The sequence below is a fragment of the Oncorhynchus mykiss genome, chromosome 28 (genome assembly GCF_057628025.1).
Source record: "Oncorhynchus mykiss isolate SJ-2025 chromosome 28, ASM5762802v1, whole genome shotgun sequence".
Taxonomy (NCBI): Eukaryota; Metazoa; Chordata; class Actinopteri; order Salmoniformes; family Salmonidae; genus Oncorhynchus; species Oncorhynchus mykiss.
The window spans coordinates 24715001-24735933 of record NC_143049.1 but is presented as its reverse complement, the minus strand read 5'-3'; the positions used below and the strand labels follow the sequence as shown (position 1 = coordinate 24735933).

The 20933-nt window shown below is 43.5% G+C and overlaps 1 protein-coding gene across 32 annotated transcripts in view; it reads left to right on the top strand.

Annotated features, from left to right (window-relative positions):
• The window catches only part of LOC110508187 (disco-interacting protein 2 homolog C), a 254241-nt gene that overhangs the window by 214719 nt on the left and 18589 nt on the right, over window positions 1-20933 (top strand). For 11 of the 32 annotated variants that reach the window (XM_090224797.1, XM_036967145.2, XM_036967142.2 and 8 more), the window contains 11 exons: window positions 138-247; window positions 4192-4272; window positions 4643-4766; window positions 5593-5714; window positions 6018-6129; window positions 10644-10753; window positions 13016-13146; window positions 14669-14837; window positions 15072-15242; window positions 17136-17165; window positions 20398-20459. In XM_090224797.1, coding sequence (XP_090080923.1) covers window positions 138-247; window positions 4192-4272; window positions 4643-4766; window positions 5593-5714; window positions 6018-6129; window positions 10644-10753; window positions 13016-13146; window positions 14669-14837; window positions 15072-15242; window positions 17136-17165; window positions 20398-20459 — 1222 coding nt within the window. The remainder of the gene's footprint in view (window positions 1-137; window positions 248-4191; window positions 4273-4642; window positions 4767-5592; window positions 5715-6017; window positions 6130-10643; window positions 10754-13015; window positions 13147-14668; window positions 14838-15071; window positions 15243-17135; window positions 17166-20397; window positions 20460-20933) is intronic. The other 21 variants (XM_090224813.1, XM_090224811.1, XM_090224806.1 and 18 more) reach the window with 3 other exon arrangements.

Here is a 20933-nt window from a genome sequence, read left to right as displayed (position 1 = left end):
GTGTGTGTGTGTGTGTGTGTGACTGTGTGTGTGTGACTGTGTGTGTGTGACTGTGTGTGTGTGACTGTGTGTGTGACTGTGTGTGTGTGTGTGACTGTGTAGGTATGTATGTCTGACCCCTATGCCTCTGTCCACAGAGATCGGGCCTGCCTCTGTGATGGTGGGGAACCTGGTTTCGGGGAAGAGGATTGCCCAGGCTAGTGGCAGGGACTTGGGCCAGATGGAAGACAATGATCAGGCAAGAAAGGTGTGTGTGTGGCTCTCTGAGGGCTTGGTTTTCATCAACACACTCATTAAACCATCGACTGTGGGCCACTAGCTGAATTTGATGATGCATCCCAAATGGCATTATTTTCACCTACATAGTGCAATACTTTTGACAAGAGCCCTATGGTCCCTGGTCAAAAGTAGTGTGCTGTATAGAGAATAGGGTGCCATTTGGGACACATCCTGGCCCGGTTTAATCTGGCACGCTCTTCATGTTTCATTTGACCATCTACGCTCGTTTGACCCCCTTATACACAACAGTGTAGTGGTAGTTCGACCATTATTCATCTGTAGTCTCCTCAAGTCATTTGAATGCTTTATGTAACATCCTCTGTTTTCTATATATGATCTTTCTAATTCTATTCTTTCATTCATGATCTCTAAGCATTTATATGGACGGAGTAATACCGACAACAGCCCCATAGCTCTGCTGTCCAGTCAGATGTATTGTCTGCGTTAGACTCAATTTAAAGACTACAACTGTACTGGTAACAGTAGACGGATGTTGTTACAGGACTAATATGGAACAAATCCTTTAAAAGCATCACAGAGACAGGCCACTTTAAGATATTTCGTAGGCACAGTAAGACATTTCACTTCGATTTCATAGCCTTAAGTGTAAGAGGCTCTCTGTCTCTGAGATACCTAATAATGGGGTGTGTAAGTGTACCCATGGACTGCACCCCAAATGACACCCTATCCTTATGGGCCCTGGTCAAAAGTAGTGCACTAACTATATAGGGAATAAGGAGCCATTTGGCACACAGTTTGGTGTGTTCTCGCAGTGGTTCTATGTATTGACACTAGGCTTCCAGGTTTCTTGTCTCCTTTGCTTCCCCTCTATTTCCACAGAGTGTTTGAACAATCCCTTCATCAACATCCCAGTCACACAGACTGGGATCTCGTCTGGGATTCTCTAAGCCCTTACTTCACATTTAGGTCAGGTTTTCCCAAGACAGGCCACATAGTGGATGTCAGATCAGACTAGTAAACAGACTAGTCTGGGTGAAGGATTGTGTTGTCTTGGTTGGTTGTTTTCATTCACTTTACCTTCAAACAGAACATTTCCCTCAGGGTTTTAGGACTAACCTGAGTGCATCTGAAATGGCTCCCTATATAGTGCACTACTTTTGAGCAGGTTCCATACGGCTTTGGTCAAAAGTAGTGCACTACAAACGGATTAGGCTGCCATTTAGGACGAAACCCCTGTCAATAGAGGTGTACAAACATTAAGGGTGTGTAGCTATGTGATTTGTCAGACTAGATTTGATAGCACTTTCTTTTACCATGGCAGTGGTGTGGAAAGTCATTATTAATAAAGAAATGTGTAGTGCCTGGCTGGTGGCGCTGAACGACGGTGAGGGTAGCCGTAGCGTAGCGGAGACAGAATTGATTTCTACTTTCTCTAATTCAGAAAAATCTCATCATTTACCCCATCTGGCTGCCACTTAGGCAGTATGCCCTCTAATGTGAAGTGACAAGGCAAACAACTGTGACAACACAACAGACACAGATTTCTTCTGTTACTACTTTCCCTCATGAGGACAGGACACATTGGCTTGTATCCCGAACAGCATACTATTCCCTATATAGTGCACTACTTGTGACCAGGGCCCATAGCGCTTTGGTTAAAAGTAGTGCAATATATATAGGGAATACAGTGACATTTGGGATGCAGAAATTGTTTGTGGTGTGGCTCGGATTCCTCTGACTCAGACTGTTCATGTACACTTTCATGTGATCTAATCCCCCTAGCAACCATCATTCTGTATCCCTTCCTCTGTTCTGTTCAGCATGCCAACCAAACCATAATACTATCTCTGCTGCTTCTCTCTCTTCATCACCTTAATGCACCCGGATGGACCATCTTTCTGTCTGTATGCTCATCCATCTGAAAATCAGGCCCTCTGTGTGAATGGGTTTTTCTTATTCTCCGTAGCTCGATTTCCCTTATATAAAATGTTGTGATTTTTTGGGTGGGTCTAGCCATGTGTGGTAGGTAATGGTTGCTGCTCTAGCATGTTTTAACAATGTATGCAATATGAGCGTTGCTAGGGCAACTAATACTTTGTGGTAAACTTCATGTTACTGTTGCTGAAAACGTACACCACTGACCACCTCGTCACATAACACTAAAGACTCTTAAGCTATCCACTTTGATCATGACAGCGGATCCTCTTAAACTCTGGAGTCACAGACTCTTTTAACTAACAGATGAAGCTCTTCTCTGCTGATTCTAACCTAGGCCCTGGAATCTGAGTTACAGACAGACACTGACTGCCTGGGCTGATTAAAGACAAAAGGTCTTTGTACTATTCTGTACTGAGCGGAAGGTTCAGGCTTCACTGGAGCACTGGGGGAATCTCCGAGGAGAGGGTGGGTCGTCACAGTTCAATACAAAGCTCAGCACTTTCTATCAGTCTCTATGTCTTCTAGCTGTCGCAACTCTGACAATACCGGGATTGCATCCCAAATGGCACCCTATTCCCTATGTAGAGCACTACCCAAGCCTATAGGCTCTTGTCAAATGTAGTGCACTATATACCGAATAGGGTGTCAATTGGGATGAAGCTTGGGCCTCTCGGTCTCCTACTGATCCAGAGATATGTAGTTTCCCCTCTACAGTAGTGGGACGGTTTCCTGTGACCAGAGAGCGAACAGAATACATTGGTTTTATTAAATTATCCACAGGGCTAATGGCAAGTTCCTGAGTGATGTTTTCATCAGGAAAGTGTTTGTATTTTCCTAATGTTGTTGAGGTGTTGGCAGACTGGAATAAGTTCCTGTCTTAATGTTTGTTTGGGTGCAGAGAGGGCTTCACTTAGTCTCAGGCAGCCCCTCACTTGTAGTGCACTACTTTTGACCAGAGCCCTATGTGCCCAGGTCAAAAGTAGTATACTATATAGGGAATAGGGTGCAATTTGGAACATTTACGGGGTTCACAGGAAGTAGTCTGTTTTGTGTTTCTGTTGAAAACAGGCCTTCCTATGGAATTAGACAGGAAATATCAAATGACTGTGTTTCAACAGGACAACATCTGTCCCTACTTAATGGCAAGAGCCCTAGTGTAAAACTAAACACTTTCAACGGCTCTAATTTTCACAGCCTTTTTCAAAAACTAGACACACATGCTAAGATGACTGTTGGTGGTGGGTGGATTTTGCTCAGGCCCTGGAGTTCAGAGCAGCGAAGTACTGTAAGTCCTGTCGTCTGTGATCCTCTATCTGTAGCAGTTGGACCCGGTGGATTAAAACGGTGCATATTGTATTTCTAATTCATCACTATAAAACCAGGCATGAAGACAGGCAATATTACACTACAGACTCCTAACTGTCCTGCTCCGTGCCTCCCACAGATCCAAACTGCAATTGACATGAATTACACTACACCTATTTACTCCTCCACTGCCCCCACGGATCAAACTTTGAAAAATGCATAAAGCTGAGACACGCTTGGCCCCTTCTCATTCCTCACACTGTCTTTTATATCTGCTGCACCAATATGGAGCTCATGTGTTGTGTGCTGGCTACCCTTTCTCTCTCTCCCTCTATCGTTCTCTGTCTCTCTCTCTCTCAGGGTTGAAATATTATGAGTGCAGTTCATTGTGCTGCAAGAATGCTGTTTTATTAAGAACTCAGCGTGTCACCTTCTAATATGAAAAGGACTGTAACATCTTCTCCTCAAAAGGCTAACATGTTTTGTGAAATGGTACCCTATTCCCTATATAGTGCACTGCTTTTTACCAGAGCCCCATGCATGCCCTGGGTGAACGTAGTGCACTCTAAACAGGGAATAGGGTGTGATTTGTGACACCTGGTTGTCCTCCTGTCTAATTTTAACACTGAGTCAGAATGTCCCCTCCTCTCAGTGTGACCTGGGCATCCAGCGGCAGGCTTACTTTCCTCTTTCTTTCTATTTGTTTAGTTCCTCTTTCTCTCTGAAGTGTTACAATGGAGGGCCCAGACCACTCCAGACCATGTGCTTTACACACTGCTCAACTCAAGGGTAGGTGTGGTCTGGCTGTATTGTGATTGTTCACACCTGACTCCTAACATGTTTTGTAAACATAGCAGTAGCAACTGAAATAGTCGGCATTGTTGCCGGCTGTTAGAGAAACACATCAGGATTTTATTTGAAGTAGCCCTATCAAAGACCCATTGAAAATGTTGACTGTAAATCATAATTTTCTTGCTATCTAGTATTGATTCAGCAGTTTTGCATGACACTGTATCTGTGGTCATTTCTGATTGTCTGTCTCTCTCTGTCTCTTTATCTCTCTCTCTGTTTTTCTCTGTCTCTCTCTGTCACTCTTTCTCTCTCTCTGTGTGTTTTTGTGTGTGCGCGTGCGTGTGTGTGTGTGTGTGTGTGACTACAGGGGACGATAGCCAGCTCGCTGTCATGTGTCCAGTTGCATAAGAGAGCAGAGAAGATTGCTACCATGCTGGCGGAGCGAGGACACCTGCAGGACGGGGATCACGTTGCGCTCGTCTACCCCCCTGGTATGTCTGGTGTACAAACACACACACACACGACATGTCTGTCACTGGGTTTGTGTGTTGTCAGTTATTGTGCATCACAATAACATGTCCCTGTCCATTCCAACCTTTCGGTTAGCTGCCTACCTCATCCATACAGCATAAATAAGCGATGACGAACTAAGCTAAGATTTCCTTCCCATCATGTGTCGCTACAATAAAAAAAACATCTAAACATCTACACCCCACTGGCGCCCAAATGGGATAGGTTCTGTTTTCTTGTTGTCATTCATCAACCTAGAAGCATTCAGTGCTGACAAGACAAGAGGGCCTGAGCCACATCCCACTATGATAGAATAGTACTTCCAGCAAGATTGTGCTGATCTTTAATGGCACACACTGTGTGACTCAAAAAAATCCATTTTTAAGGCCTTTGGCGAGAGACAGGACTGAATGTTCCAGGTTTTAGAAGGTAGAACTCTAATTTGGAACTCCATCAGCATTTGGGAGCCAGGGACATTCAAGCGTTCAGAGTGAACCATAGGTCCATAATGAAGAAACTCAGTCATGCAGGACAAATCCCGACAAGGGTGATTGCCTGAGAGCCATTCAATTAACTGTCTCTAGGACAGCCAGCTCAATACTACACCTTGTCCTGAGAGCTGTCTGTCTGTCTGTCTGGAGGCTGGCTCAGATTCAGCACGGGGCCTCATGGACAGAGGGATGGGAACTAATATTCTTTATGCCTTTTGACTCGTCTTTCCTCTTCACTTATCTTCCCTCCTCTTCATTCCTCTTCCCTCCTCTTCACTCCATTCCTCTTCTCTCTTTCTCTGTGTCCTTCATGCAGGGATTGACCTGATCGCAGCGTTCTACGGGTGCCTGTACGCGGGCTGTGTGCCAATCACCGTGCGACCTCCGCACCCCCAGAACATCGCCACCACTCTGCCCACGGTGAAGATGATCGTAGAGGTAAGTGCCTCGTTGACATCCATGTGTCAAGTCATCGCATCACAACGGACCTTTTATTTGGAGAAGGGAAATATAAAAGGTGACGCACCGTGTAGGAGGTGATATTAGAGCAGGAGTTTCCCTTCTCACTCATAGGCCATTTCTGGAGCATTTTACAGTGCGCGTGTGCAGGTGCGTACATGAGTGTGTGTTTGAACATGCACTTGGGTCTCTTAACATGTTTGTGTCCCAACGTGTGTGTCTTTCCTAACATGTGTGTCTTTCCTAACGTGTGTGTCTTTCCTAACGTGTGTGTGCCCCCAGGTGAGCCGCTCGGCGTGTATGATGACCACAGCGGTGATCTGTAAACTGCTGAGGTCGAAGGAGGCGTCGGCAGCAGTGGACGTCAGAACCTGGCCTCCTGTCCTGGACACCGGTAAGAGACTACATTTACCCACGCTGCATCACTCGCCTCAGAGAGAATCCATTAGCCACCTCAGCCAGAGGCTCTGGAAGAAGTGCGGGCTTCTTTACAACAGACACCGACACAAAGATCTTGCGACCAATCGAGACAAATGACTATGTCAGAAATATAATTTATTGTCTACTTAAAGTGCATTAGGATAGTATTCAGACCCCTTAACATTTTCCAACATTTTGTTATGTTACAGCCTTATTTTAAAATGGGTTAAATAAAAAATGCTCGTCATCAATCTACACACAATACCCCAGAATGAAAAAGCGAAAACATTTTTTTAGACATTTTGGCACATTTATTACAAATCTATGAGACTAAAAATGGAGCTCAGGTGCATCCTGATTCCATTGATCATCCTTGAGATGTTTCTACAAATTAATTGGAGTCCACCTGTGGTAAATTAAATTGATTGAGCATGATTTGGGAAGGCACACACCTGTCTATATAAGGTCCCACAGTTGACAGTGCATGTCAGAGCAAAAACCAAGCCATAAGGTTGAAGGAATTGTCCGTAGAGCTCCGAGACAGGATTGTTTTGAGGCAAAGAACACAGTGGCCTCCATCATTCTTAAATGGAAGAAGTTTAGAACCACTAAGACTCTTCCTAGAGTTGGCCACCCGGCCAAACTGAGCGATCAGGGAGAAGGGCCTTGGTCAGGGAGGTGACTAAGAACCCGATGGTCACTCTTGAACCAGATGGAAGCCACTCCTGAGTAAAAGGTACATGACAGCCTGCTTGGAGTTCGCCGAAAGGCACCTAAAGAACTCTCAGACCATGAGAAACAACATTCTCTGGTCTGATGAAACCACGATTGAACTCTTTGACCTGAATGCCAAGCGCCAACCTGACAGGGCTTGAGAGGATCTGCAGAGAAGAATGGGAGAAACTCCCCAAATACAAGTGTGCCAAGCTTGTAGCATCATACCCAAGAAGACAAAGTGCTGAGTAAAGGGTCTGAATACTTACGGAAATGTGATATTTTCGTTTTTATTTATATATATAATGTGTGTGTGTGTGTGTGTATACATACGGTGGGGAGAACAAGTATTTGATACACTGACGATTTTGCAGGTTTTCCTACTTACAAAGCATGTAGAGGTCTGTAATGTGTATTATAGGTACACTTCAACTGTGAGAGACGGAATTTAAAACAAAAATCCAGAAAATCACATTGTATGATTTTTAAGTAATTAATTAGCATTTTATTGCATGACATAAGTATTTGATACATCAGAAAAGCAGAACTTAATATTTGGTACAGAAAACTTTGTTTGCAATTACAGCGATCATACGTTTCCTGTAGTTCTTGACCAGGTTTGCACACACTGCAGCAGGGATTTTGGCCCACTCCTCCATACAGACCTTCTCCAGATCCTTCAGGTTTCGGGGCTGTCGCTGGGCAATACGGACTTTCAGCTCCCTCCAAAGAATTTCTATTGGGTTCAGGTCTGGAGACTGGCTAGGCCACTCCAGGACCTTGAGATGCTTCTCGGGTCGTTGTCATGCTGGAAGTCCCAGCCACGACCCAACTTCAATGCTCTTACTGAGGGAAGGTGATACATGGCCCCATCCATCCTCCCCTCAATACGGTGCAGTTGTCCTGTCCCCTTTGCAGAAAAGCATCCCCAAAGAATGATGTTTCCACCTCCATGCTTCACGGTTGGGATGGTGTTCTTGGGGTTGTAATCATCCTTCTTCTTCCTCCAAACACGGCGAGTGGTTTAGACCAAAAAGCTCTATTTTTGTCTCATCAGACCACATGACCTTCTCCCATTCCTCCTCTGGATCATTGGCAAACTTCAGATGGGCCTGGACATGCGCTGGCTTGAGCAGGGGGACCTTGCGTGCGCTGCAGGATTTTAATCCATGACGGCGTAGTGTGTTACTAATGGTTTTCTTTGAGACTGTGGTCCCAGCTCTCTTCAGGTCATTGACCAGGTCCTGCCGTGTAGTTCTGGGCTGATCCCTCACCTTCCTCATGATCATTGATGCCCAACGAGGTGAGATCTTGCATGGAGCCCCAGACCGAGGGTGATTGACCGTCATCTTGAACTTCTTCCATTTTCTAATAATTGCGCCAACAGTTGTTGCCTTCTCACCAAGCTGCTTGCCTATTGTTCTGTAGCCCATCCCAGCCTTGTGCAGGTCTACAATTTTATCCCTGATGTCCTTACACAGCTCTCTGTCTTGGCCATTGTGGAGAGGTTGAAGTCTGTTTGATTGAGTGTGTGGAAAGGTATCTTTTATACAGGTAACGAGTTCAAACAGGTGCAGTTAATACAGGTAATGAGGGGAGAACAGGAGGGCTTCTTAAAGTAAAACTAACAGGTCTGTGAGAGCCCGAATTCTTACTTGTTGGTAGGTGATCAAATACTTATGTCATGGAATTAAATGCCAATTAATTGCTTAAAAATCATAAAATGTGATTTTCTGGATTTTTGTTTTAGATTCCGTCTCTCACAGTTGAAGTGTACCTATGATAAAAAATGACAGACCTCTACATGCTTTATAAGTAGGAAAACCTGCTAAATTGGCAGTGTGTCAAATACTTGTTCTCCCCACTGTGTGTGTGTGTGTGTGTGTGTGTGTATGTATGTATGTACAGTGCCTTGCAAAAGTATTCGGCCCCCTTGAACTTTGCGACCTTTTGCCACATTTCAGGCTTCAAACATAAAGATATAAAACTGTATTTTTTTGTGAAGAATCAACAACAAGTGGAACACAATCATGAAGTGGAACGACATTTATTGGATATTTCAAACTTTTTTAACAAATCAAAAACTGAAAAATTGGGCGTGCAAAATTATTCAGCCCCCTTAAGTTAATACTTTGTAGCGCCACCTTTTGCTGCGATTACAGCTGTAAGTCGCTTGGGGTATGTCTCTATCAGTTTTGCACATCGAGAGACTGACATTTTTTCCCATTCCTCCTTGCAAAACAGCTCAAGCTCAGTGAGGTTGGATGGAGAGCATTTGTGAACAGCAGTTTTCAGTTCTTTCCACAGATTCTCGATTGGATTCAGGTCTGGACTTTGACTTGGCCATTCTAACACCTGGATATGTTTATTTTTGAACCATTCCATTGTAGATTTTGCTTTATGTTTTGGATCATTGTCTTGTTGGAAGACAAATCTCCGTCCCAGTCTCGGGTCTTTTGCAGACTCCATCAGGTTTTCTTCCAGAATGGTCCTGTATTTGGCTCCATCGATCTTCCCATCAATTTTAACCATCTTCCCTGTCCCTGCTGAAGAAAAGCAGGCCCAAACCATGATGCTGCCACCACCATGTTTGACAGTGGGGATGGTGTGTTCAGCTGTGTTGCTTTTACGCCAAACATAACGTTTTGCATTGTTGCCAAAAAGTTCAATTTTGGTTTCATCTGACCAGAGCACCTTCTTCCACATGTTTGGTGCGTCTCCCAGGTGGCTTGTGGTAAACTTTAAACGACACTTTTTATGGATATCTTTAAGAAATGGCTTTCTTCTTGCCACTCTTCCATAAAGGCCAGATTTGTGCAATATACGACTGATTGTTGTCCTATGGGCAGAGTCTCCCACCTCAGCTGTAGATCTCTGCAGTTCATCCAGAGTGATCATGGGCCTCTTGGCTGCATCTCTGATCAGTCTTCTCCTTGTATGAGCTGAAAGTTTAGAGGGACGGCCAGGTCTTGGTAGATTTGCAGTGGTCTGATACTCCTTCCATTTCAATATTATCGCTTGCACAGTGCTCCTTGGGATGTTTAAAGCTTGGGAAATCTTTTTGTATCCAAATCCGGCTTTAAACTTCTTCACAACAGTATCTCGGACCTGCCTGGTGTGTTCCTTGTTCTTCATGATGCTCTCTGCGCTTTTAACGGACCTCTGAGACTATCACAGTGCAGGTGCATTTATACGGAGACTTGATTACACACAGGTGGATTGTATTTATCATCATTAGTCATTTAGGTCAACATTGGATCATTCAGAGATACTCACTGAACTTCTGGAGAGAGTTTGCTGCACTGAAAGTAAAGGGGCTGAATAATTTTGCACGCCCAATTTTTCCGTTTTTGATTTGTTAAAAAAGTTTGAAATATCCAATAAATGTCGTTCCACTTCATGATTGTGTCCCACTTGTTGTTGATTCTTCACAAAAAAATACAGTTTTATATCTTTATGTTTGAAGCCTGAAATGTGGCAAAAGGTCGCAAAGTTCAAGGGGGCCGAATACTTTCGCAAGGCACTGTATATGTGTGTATATGTATGTATATATATATATATATATATTTGCAAAACTTTCTAAAAAACAGTTTTGCTTTGTTATTGTGTGTAGATTGAAAAAAATACACCAGTTTAATGAAATTGTTTTTAGAATAAGGCTGTAATGTAACAAAATGTGGAAAAAGTCCAGGGGTTTGAATACTTTCCAAGTGCACTCACTGTATGATGGTATTGGTGATAACAGTGGTCTTTTCCTTTCTCTCGCTCCTCTAGATGATTTGCCAAAGAAGAAACCTCCTCTGTTGTACAAGCCCTCCAATCCAGACACACTGGCCTACCTGGACTTCAGTGTGTCCACCACAGGGATGCTAGCAGGAGTGAAGGTAAACCACTTCTAACCAGAAGGTGGTTCTCCTATCAGGGAGGCTGATATCTCGAAAAGCATATGAAGTGAAACAGGAACAAGCTGTGTGAAGTACACTTTGAACGTGATCATCTGAGTGAAAAGATAGTGGTGACATTTCAAAAACATGAAAGCAGTTATTGATCCCAGCCCTCTGCTGTGGATGAAAAGCTGAATCTCACTGTACTGCACAGTGCTCACTCAGAATGCCTATTCTCCCTGGTGCCACAGATCCAAACCCATACAATGGAAGGTCTTGTTCACAGTTAATCTGGCCTTGTTGAAACCTTTGTCTGTCTGACGAAGCTCAGTAGGAAATCCAGTGAAACAGCATCTTGTGAAAGATTTATATTTTCACTGGTCAATAAGGGAAGATTTGCTATCAGTTCCTCAGTGGACGAAGGCTTAGTGGATTTTCTTCCTGTTTTGTAAGCGGGTATTAATCTTCATCAAGAGGCGATTGTCTATTCTGTTCCCCACCCTGCTATAAACACATTGAAGAAATAGTGTTGTCTTAGGTGGTGGGGGAGAATTGTTGTGGTGTGTGGGGCTCTCTTATGTAGTTTACTAAAACAAAATAGCCTTGTTGGGATGTTCAGCAATGCTAAATAACAATGTATTTCGTGCTGTACACTAATTACCATAACAAAACCCTGAATCTGGGCCTCTGTGTGAATATATGTTTGCTCCTACCACTGGTCTGGGTCCCAAATAGCACCCTGTTCCCTACTAGTTTTGACCTTAGCACAATATAGGGAATAGGGTGTCATTTGGGATGCAGCTGTGATTGCACTTTAACAAGGTCTCAGGCTGGAGTGGAACTACTGTTTAATAATGGGACAATAACAGCTTTATATCGACTAGAGAGGATACACACACACACACAGTTCTGACAGCATTAACCCACCGTATATACAGCCGCTTGTGTTGAGTCATTGTTTTGCCATTTAATTCATTCCTTCATTAAGATCAAGGATTCAGGCAGTGGTACTCACAGTAGCAGCTCATTTAATTAATTAATTCATTAAGATCAAGGATTCAGGCAGTGGTACTCACAGTAGCAGCTCATTTAATTAATTAATTCATTAAGATCAAGGATTCAGGCAGTGGTACTCACAGTAGCAGCTCATTTAATTCATTCATTCATTAAGATCAAGGATTCAGGCAGTGGTACTCACAGTAGCAGCTCATTTAATTCATTCATTCATTAAGATCAAGGATTCAGGCAGTGGTACTCACAGTAGCAGCTCATTTAATTAATTAATTCATTAAGATCAAGGATTCAGGCAGTGGTACTCACAGTAGCAGCTCATTTAATTAATTCATTCATTAAGATCAAGGATTCAGGCAGTGGTACTCACAGTAGCAGCTCATTTAATTAATTCATTCATTAAGATCAAGGATTCAGGCAGTGGTACTCACAGTAGCAGCTCATTTAATTAATTAATTCATTAAGATCAAGGATTCAGGCAGTGGTACTCACAGTAGCAGCTCATTTAATTCATTCATTCATTAAGATCAAGGATTCAGGCAGTGGTACTCACAGTAGCAGCTCATTTAATTCATTCATTCATTAAGATCAAGGATTCAGGCAGTGGTACTCACAGTAGCAGCTCATTTAATTCATTCATTCATTAAGATCAAGGATTCAGGCAGTGGTACTCACAGTAGCAGCTCATTTAATTCATTCATTCATTAAGATCAAGGATTCAGGCAGTGGTACTCACAGTAGCAGCTCATTTAATTCATTCATTCATTAAGATCAAGGATTCAGGCAGTGGTACTCACAGTAGCAGCTCATTTAATTCATTCATTCATTAAGATCAAGGATTCAGGCAGTGGTACTCACAGTAGCAGCTCATGAGAATATTTGGATGAATTGTTTTCTGGAATGCGTTTCCTAATTCTCATGCTGTTCAATTGAAACCTTTTTAATGAATGACTGAAACACGGTCATGTTGTGCTTCATTTCTTTACATGGCTATAATTTGGTAAAGCACATGAGATGACAGCATGGGTACAAATGATACCAATATGTAGCCTGTCTTTGTTGGTTTGTGTTGTAGCCAAGTTAGCCAGAGTACCAGTCTGTATGAGCCATCATGCCAGCTCCTTGTCACTGGTTGTCATGTTTGGCTTGACAAGGACAGCGATTGGCTAGGACCCCAACTCTTGCCAAGTAGAATGATAAAACTACATTTGTAACCCGTTTGTGATTGTTCTTGTCTTCCCGACTGTGTAGATGTCTCACACTGCCACCAGTGCCTTCTGCCGTTCTATCAAGCTGCAGTGTGAGCTGTACCCCTCCCGTGAGGTGGCTATCTGTCTGGACCCCTACTGTGGCCTGGGCTTCGTCATCTGGTGCCTTTGCAGGTGAGACAGAGAGAGAGATGGACCCTCCTAACCTCTTCACTGCCCACTCATCACCTCACACTCACATCTAGCTCTGCTTTGTCCACGTACACACACACACACACACACACAGCTACCCCTGTACCTCTCTGATCTGAAGAAACCCTGCTATGTTCACCCTGGTGGAGGGGGGAACCCAATGCAGCCTTATGCATTATTCCGCTGTGTTTAGCCTAGCCCTCCTTCCGTCTTTTGTGATGATGTATCATTATTCTGCTGTGTTTAGCCTAGCCCTCCGTCCGTCTCCTTGTGATGATGTATCATTATTCTGCTGTGTTTAGCCTAGCCCTCCGTCCGTCTCCTTGTGATGATGTATCATTATTCTGCTGTGTTTAGCCTAGCCCTCCGTCCGTCTCCTTGTGATGATGTATCATTATTCTGCTGTGTTTAGCCTAGCCCTCCGTCCGTCTCCTTGTGATGATGTATCATTATTCTGCTGTGTTTAGCCTAGCCCTCCGTCCGTCTCCTTGTGATGATGTATCATTATTCTGCTGTGTTTAGCCTAGCCCTCCGTCCGTCTCCTTGTGATGATGTATCATTATTCTGCTGTGTTTAGCCTAGCCCTCCGTCCGTCTCCTTGTGATGATGTATCATTATTCTGCTGTGTTTAGCCTAGCCCTCCGTCCGTCTCCTTGTGATGATGTATCATTATTCTGCTGTGTTTAGCCTAGCCCTCCGTCCGTCTCCTTGTGATGATGTATCATTATTCTGCTGTGTTTAGCCTAGCCCTCCGTCCGTCTCCTTGTGATGATGTATCATTATTCTGCTGTGTTTAGCCTAGCCCTCCGTCCGTCTCCTTGTGATGATGTATCATTATTCTGCTGTGTTTAGCCTAGCCCTCCGTCCGTCTCCTTGTGATGATGTATCATTATTCTGCTGTGTTTAGCCTAGCCCTCCGTCCGTCTCCTTGTGATGATGTATCAACGCTCTGCTCTGCTTTGCTCCACTCTCCACTGGCTCTCTCTCTATTTGCCTTCCCAATTGAAGCTCTCTCTCTCCGGCATGGCATCACTCAACTTGTGAAATCTTCATATGGAAATATGATCAGCGGGTGTCTGTCCAAAAACCAGGCCCTTGCTGAAGAACAAAGCTGTTTTATATGGCGGGCGTGTGTTTCAGATTGGGAGTGTTTCTGATTGATGCCTATGCAAAGCTAGCCCTAGTTGTTATATTGTGTATAATGCACTAGCTACTGGCTAGCTGCACTACAGAGGTTGGTTCGGCCTTGATGAAATGGCACTGCCCTGCATTGTAAATGGTGCCACTGAATACATAATGTATTGAAGTGTGTTGTTTAGATTGGTAGTCGTCGGAAGTACATAATGGCTCATGTCACTGGTGTGAAGAGTAACGTTTTTATGTTGGAACTCCGTTTCCATCTCCTGTGTGTAGTGTGTACTCACTCTGTGTAACCTTTGTGTATTCACTCTGTGTATGTGTATTTGTATGCTCATATTTTCTGTCTCCTGTGTGTACTTTGTAGTGTGTACTCCGGCCACCAGTCCATCCTGATCCCGCCTTCAGAGTTGGAGGTGAACCCTGCTCTGTGGCTGCTGGCTGTCAGCCAATACAAAGTCAGGGACACCTTCTGCTCTTACAGCGTCATGGAGCTGTGCACCAAGGGCCTGGGCCTGCAGACCGAATCCCTCAAAGTAAGTATCCTTCCGCCAAATCACCACAACAATGATACTTAGATAAGTTCAAATGTTATTGCAATGTGATGATCTGAGAGTAAAACACTTTGTGACAACCACTAATGTAAAAATATTGATTGACTTATTGATTGATTACAATCTAGTCCATCAGCCCAGACTCATCTTGCCTGGTTAGTTCTGGTTTGATCCAGTTTAATGCATTTTGTTTTGTTCCTCCCCCTTCTCCATAAGTCTCGAGGCCTGGACCTGTCGCGGGTCAGGACGTGTGTGGTGGTGGCAGAGGAGAGACCCAGGATAGCTCTGACTCAGTCCTTTTCCAAGCTCTTCAAAGACCTGGGCCTCCACCCACGAGCAGTCAGCACCTCGTTTGGCTGCAGAGTCAATCTGGCCGTCTGTCTGCAGGTACAGTCAGTCCCTTCCACCTCTCTGCTCTAGTCCACAAACTCCATCCCTCTCTGTCCCTCAAAAAGTTGTATAAAATGTGCAACTCTTACTTAGCTCAGTATTTGGCAATGAGACTTTGGGTGCTGTCCCTGTCTGTCCCCCACTCTGTCGCCAGTGGAACTCTGATAGACTGAATTAAAAGGAAAGCTCTGTCTGCATCCCACATTTTAATGGATATTATTACCAATGTTTCTACCCACAGTAGACAACATGCTCTTTCATACATGTTAGCCAGTGGGTGTCTATTGTGGCTCTGTTGTAGTCTTGTGTTAGTTGAAAGGCTTGCTACTGTTTCTTGTTGTCCTTCTCTCTGCCTTCAGTATCGTTTGCATAGCCTATTCCCCAGGTTGGAAATGGGTTGTTGTTTTATTTAGAGACGTTGTTAACTCACTAGTTGCATTGTGGTTTGTTTGTTTTTTGGGGTAGGAGAGATTAATCTGATTTAATTTAATGGAGTATAGTCATTAGTCTGTATTTGTGTGACTTAACCTGGGAAGCAACTGTATTCTCTGTGAGCCTACACACACACACACACACACACACACAACCATGCGGTTCTGATGAGAAACATGATACCTTGGAAACACAACACAGGTTATTTCTCCAACAACATAAGTCTTCTCCACATCTGGTCATGATGCAGGCAGAATTGTATTTTTGGGGGGCTTGGGGAATTCCATGTTTCTCTACACTGGCTTCAGTGAGTCCCAAATGGCACCCGATTCCCTACATACACAGAGCCCATAGGGCTCTAGTCAAAAGTAGTGCACTATATAGGGAATAGGGTTCTATTTGGTATGCACAAAGTGGGTTGTACAATAATGCTAGCTGATCTAGCTGAAAATGGGGATGTCTGAGATTTCCTCTGCATCTTGGAGTGTTGAGATTTTCCCAGCAGGTATTTGGCTACAGGCCCTGGGGCCTACAGTAATAATCCTCCTATCAGGGTTTACATGATGAAAAGCCAACATACATAGATATCCTGTACATATCTCACCCTCTCTACTGCTCTGCTTTTCATAAAAACAACAGCAAATTACCAGACACAGCCCAGCGTATCCCAGCGTATCCCTATGACCTAAATAGTGCATGACTATGGGCCCTGGTCAAAGGTTGTGCACTATATAGGGAATAGAGTGCCATTTGGGACGTCCCCTATGTCTCTGGAACACCGCTGTCCATAAGCATTGCACATGCTGCTATGTCATGCTTTCATTTTGGGCTGCTCATTCTTTTACATGATTCAACTTATTTTGCAAGCTTTATTATTTAAATAAAATCAAATTGTAAGCTTTACTATTCAAATGTCAATGAGATAGTGATAAGTATACCATTTGCACCTGTTTCAGGTCTACATATCTGTTCAATCAACCAATGAAATCTGAATGGATTGATAAAAAGCCCAATCGAGAAGCCTGTTTAAAATGTTTGTTGTATTTAACATAATTATTTAACATGTATAGATCTTTCCCTTTGAAACGTTATTGTAAATAAGGTATTAGGCTACCTCTGACACATGCTTCTTAACTTGAGAATACATGGATGTAATCATGTAAATGTAACTTATTGTATTTTAAATGTCCCCAAATGTTCTAACCTAACATTGATCTATTGGCTATTAATAAGCCCAGTTTGTAACATAGCTTCTTATTAGTTAAGACTGCTTCTCAAAAAAAATTGTTTTTCCATTTCTATATTTGACATTTTCGTCCCCCCCTCCCCCCTGTTATTTTGCATAACCCCACCCACATATCTCATACTTGGTTTTGTCTTCACCCCCCTCCCTCCCTCCACCCCCTAATTTCTCCTTCCTACCTCCTCTTCACTCTCCTCCTCCTGCTGCTGCTATAGCCTCACAGGCTGGGGAAGCTTGCTGACCAGGTAGGGGATTTTCATGTTCCCTAATCACCCTCTTCATCAGGTGTTGCAAGCAGGCAGGAGACAGGAGGGATAGGGTGGACAGGGTAGGAGGGACAGGGCAGGGGGGACCGGGTAGGGACCAGGATCAGTAGCATAGCCAGGCACAGCTATGGTCAAGGCTCCTTAGTTGCTTATGAGGGGTCAGGATTTGTAAGAGAAAAACTTTGCTCACAGGGGTTTGATTGAGAGCTTCTCTGTATGGTGATGTTGACTAATTTCATTGGATAGGAAAAGAGAACCGTGGCCATTCTGGGGAGCTATAATAGGCTTGAGTCCCAAATGGCATCCTATGGCACCATTACTTTTGACCAGGGCACAATGGGCTCTGGTCAAAAGTAGTGCCATATATAGGAAATAGGGTACCATTTGGGATGCAGGCTTTGTGTAGCAGCAAGTTGTTCTACTGCAGCGGTAGGCACTACACCAGACCAACTGAGCTAATTTGAATAGTTCAGTGATTGCCTGAATTCAACACACCTGGTCTTCAAAGTTGGTTAAATCAAAAGCATGAAGTGCCGTGGCACTCCAGGACCAGGGTTGCCTACTCCTGTTCTATTGTCTAAAGGTGCCATATGAGACTCTTAGCAAAGCTCTTAGCACTTGGAAAAGGTCAGCTCTTTAATATTAAAACTCTGCCGTACAGAAACATTAACCTGTGCAGAGGCAACATGTCAATTGTGGCCTCTAGTTTGGAATAAATACTGCCACACATCATTCGGGCCCCCTCACACATTCTCCTTGGGCCCCCTCAACGTTTCACATGTCTGTTTTAACCCTAAACTGTCAAACCTGACTAAATTAGTCAACTAATCATCAAGCCTTTGACTAATTGAATCAGGTGTGTCAGTTTATGGTTAAAACAAACATGTGAAACGTCTGTGGAGCCCCAAGGAGAGGGTTGGGAACCCCTGCCTTAAGGGTCTGTCTGAGACCTAGAAAGCTGGAGAGGGGATACAACTTCTTAACTACGGAGGACCTGTTAAACAACACCATACGACTCTAGCCCTGTGGAACGATTGTAGTGTAGTACTAGCCCGGTCCAAATCGGTATGTGCTTTAGCCAACTCTTCTAACTAGTGTTGTAGTGCCATGTACACTGAACATAAATATAAATGCAACATGTAAAGTATTGGTGCCATGCTTCATGAACTGAAATAAAATATCCCAGAAATGTTCCAAATGCTCAAAAAGCTTATTTATCTCAAATGTGTTTACATCCCTGTTAGAGAGCATTTCTCCGTTGCCAAGATAATCCATCCACCTGACAGGTGTGGCATATCAAGAAGCTGATTAGACAGCATGATCACTACACAGATGCACCTTGTGCTGGGGACAATAAATGGCCACTCTAAAATGTGCAGTTTTGTCACACAACACAATGCCACAGATGTCTCAAGTTTTGAGGGAGTGTGCAATTGGAATTCTGACTGCAGGAATGTCCAAACAGAGATGTTACCAGAGAATTGAATGTTAATTTCTCTACTATAAGCCTCCTCTAATGTTGTTTTAAAGAATTTGGCAGTATGTCCAACCGGCCTCACAACCGCAGACCACCCGTATCGCGTCAAGCTACAGACAATGAACACAATTGCATTTTATTGATGGTAGTTTGAATGCACAGAGATACCGTGGCGTGATCCTGAGGCCCATTGTCGTGCCATTCATCAGTCACCATCACCTCATGTTTCAGCGTGATAATGCACGACCCCTGTAACTCAATAAAATCTTTGAAATTGTTGCATGTTGCGTTTATATTTTTGTTCAGTATAGTTGGCTAAAGCACATCTGGACAAGTTTAGTAGTAGTATGATTGCAGTATTTGCTATATAATAAGTATTTTAGTATTGTCCTACATTAGTAGGACTGGGTATAGTTTGGAGTGACTGTAGTGACTTTTGGTGTGACTAGTGACTTTTGGAGTGACTATTATTTGAGTGACTACCGTACTGCTTTATGATGATGCCTTGTGCTCTGGGCTGAGTCCGTATCTAGCATGTGTAGCTCTATGGCTGGCTGTCTATGGCTGGGCTGAATCAGTCTAGCATGTGCAGCTCTATGGTTGTCTCTGCTATGGTGGTGGGTGTTGGGTGGTGATGCTTCCTCTGCCGAAGCCTTGGCCACACTATTAATACATGCTACTGAATCACAGGTGTAATGCAATCTGCCTGGGGAGGAGAGGGGAGTGGATTGAGGATAGGTCTGGTCCAGTGCGTTGAGGAAGGCTCAGCATCAGCAAGCTGCACGTAATGCCTTGGACCAGAGTTAGGCTGGGGAAAAGTGGAATCAAGGAAATGCAATTGAGATTCTGCGTTTGTTTTCTCTTTATTCTTCCAATTAGTTATTTAGTTGTTCACTAACCTATAAGATAGAAATATGCTATTGCTATCACACACACAAACTACTGTTCAAGTTGGTGCCTTTGTGCCTGTAATGTATGTTGACATTAGGTTGTTTTTTCTACTGTGGTCTTGGTTTCTCGTGTCTGGGCAGTCAAGCCTCTACAGAACTATCAGATTTCAAAGCCTTCTACGGTCTATTGAAAGGGACAAATCCAGATTGTGTATTCTCATGTATTTGAAGTGTCATTCAGACATGATTCAGTATATCACCATGCCCACCTCCACTCTATGCACTTACTCCTTCCATATGGCTATGTATTCTCTTCTCCTCCCTCAGTGGATTTCACATCTCCCTCCCTTCCTTCCTTCCTTCCTTCCTTCCTCCCTCCCTCCCTCCCTCCCTCCCTCCCTCCCTCCCTACCTTTCCTCTTTAAAAAAAACGAAATATTTTTTTTGTTTAGTTTTGTGGTTTCCTTCTGTTTGCATGATGTGGATCATACTGGATATGACCTCTGACTGTTTTGTGATGCACTTTGTCATTTGACTTCTGCTCTGTCCTGTTCTTTTGCTTGAGTTTTAATGTCTTCATGCTTCTTCATCGTTGTCTTCCACCACCGTGATCTCAGTTTGAGTGTTGTAGCTAGTAGCCCAGTATGAATCTTTTGTAGAATAATTTCTTCATTGTATTGTTTGTTGGACTTGTCTCAAAGCTCCCATTCGCAACCAGTGTAAACTGTAGGCTTTTCGTTGACCACTAACATGCTAGTAGCATCTAATAGTACTGTGTTAGTGGTAATGTAGTGTAAAAGACATCTTAGCTCGGACACTAACCCCAGCATGGTGTCATTCTGCAGGGTACTTCAGGACCAGACCCAACTACTGTGTATGTGGACATGAGGGCACTGAGGCACGACAGGTAAGGACATGCTCCTATCAGAACATCCATGTTTAACTGTGTTATTATTAAAATACTTAGCTATGGTTGAAGTTGGAAGTTTACATACACTTAGGTTGGAGTCATTAAAACTCATTTTTCAACCACTCCACAAATTTCTTGTTAACAAACTATAGTTTTGGCAAGTCGGTTAGGACATCTACTTTGTGCATGACACAAGTCATTTTTCCAACAATTGTTTACAGACAGATTATTTCACTTAGAATTCACTGTATCACAATTCCAGGGGGTCAGAGGTTTGCATACACTAAGTTGACTGTGCCTTTAAACAGCTTGGAAAATTCCATAAAATTATGTAATGTCTTTAGAAGCTTCTGATGGGCTAATTGACATAATTTGAGTCAATTGGAGGTGTACCTGTGGATGTATTTCAAGGCCTACCTTCAAACCCAGTGCCTCTTTGCTTGACATCGTGGGAAGACCTCAGAAAAAAAT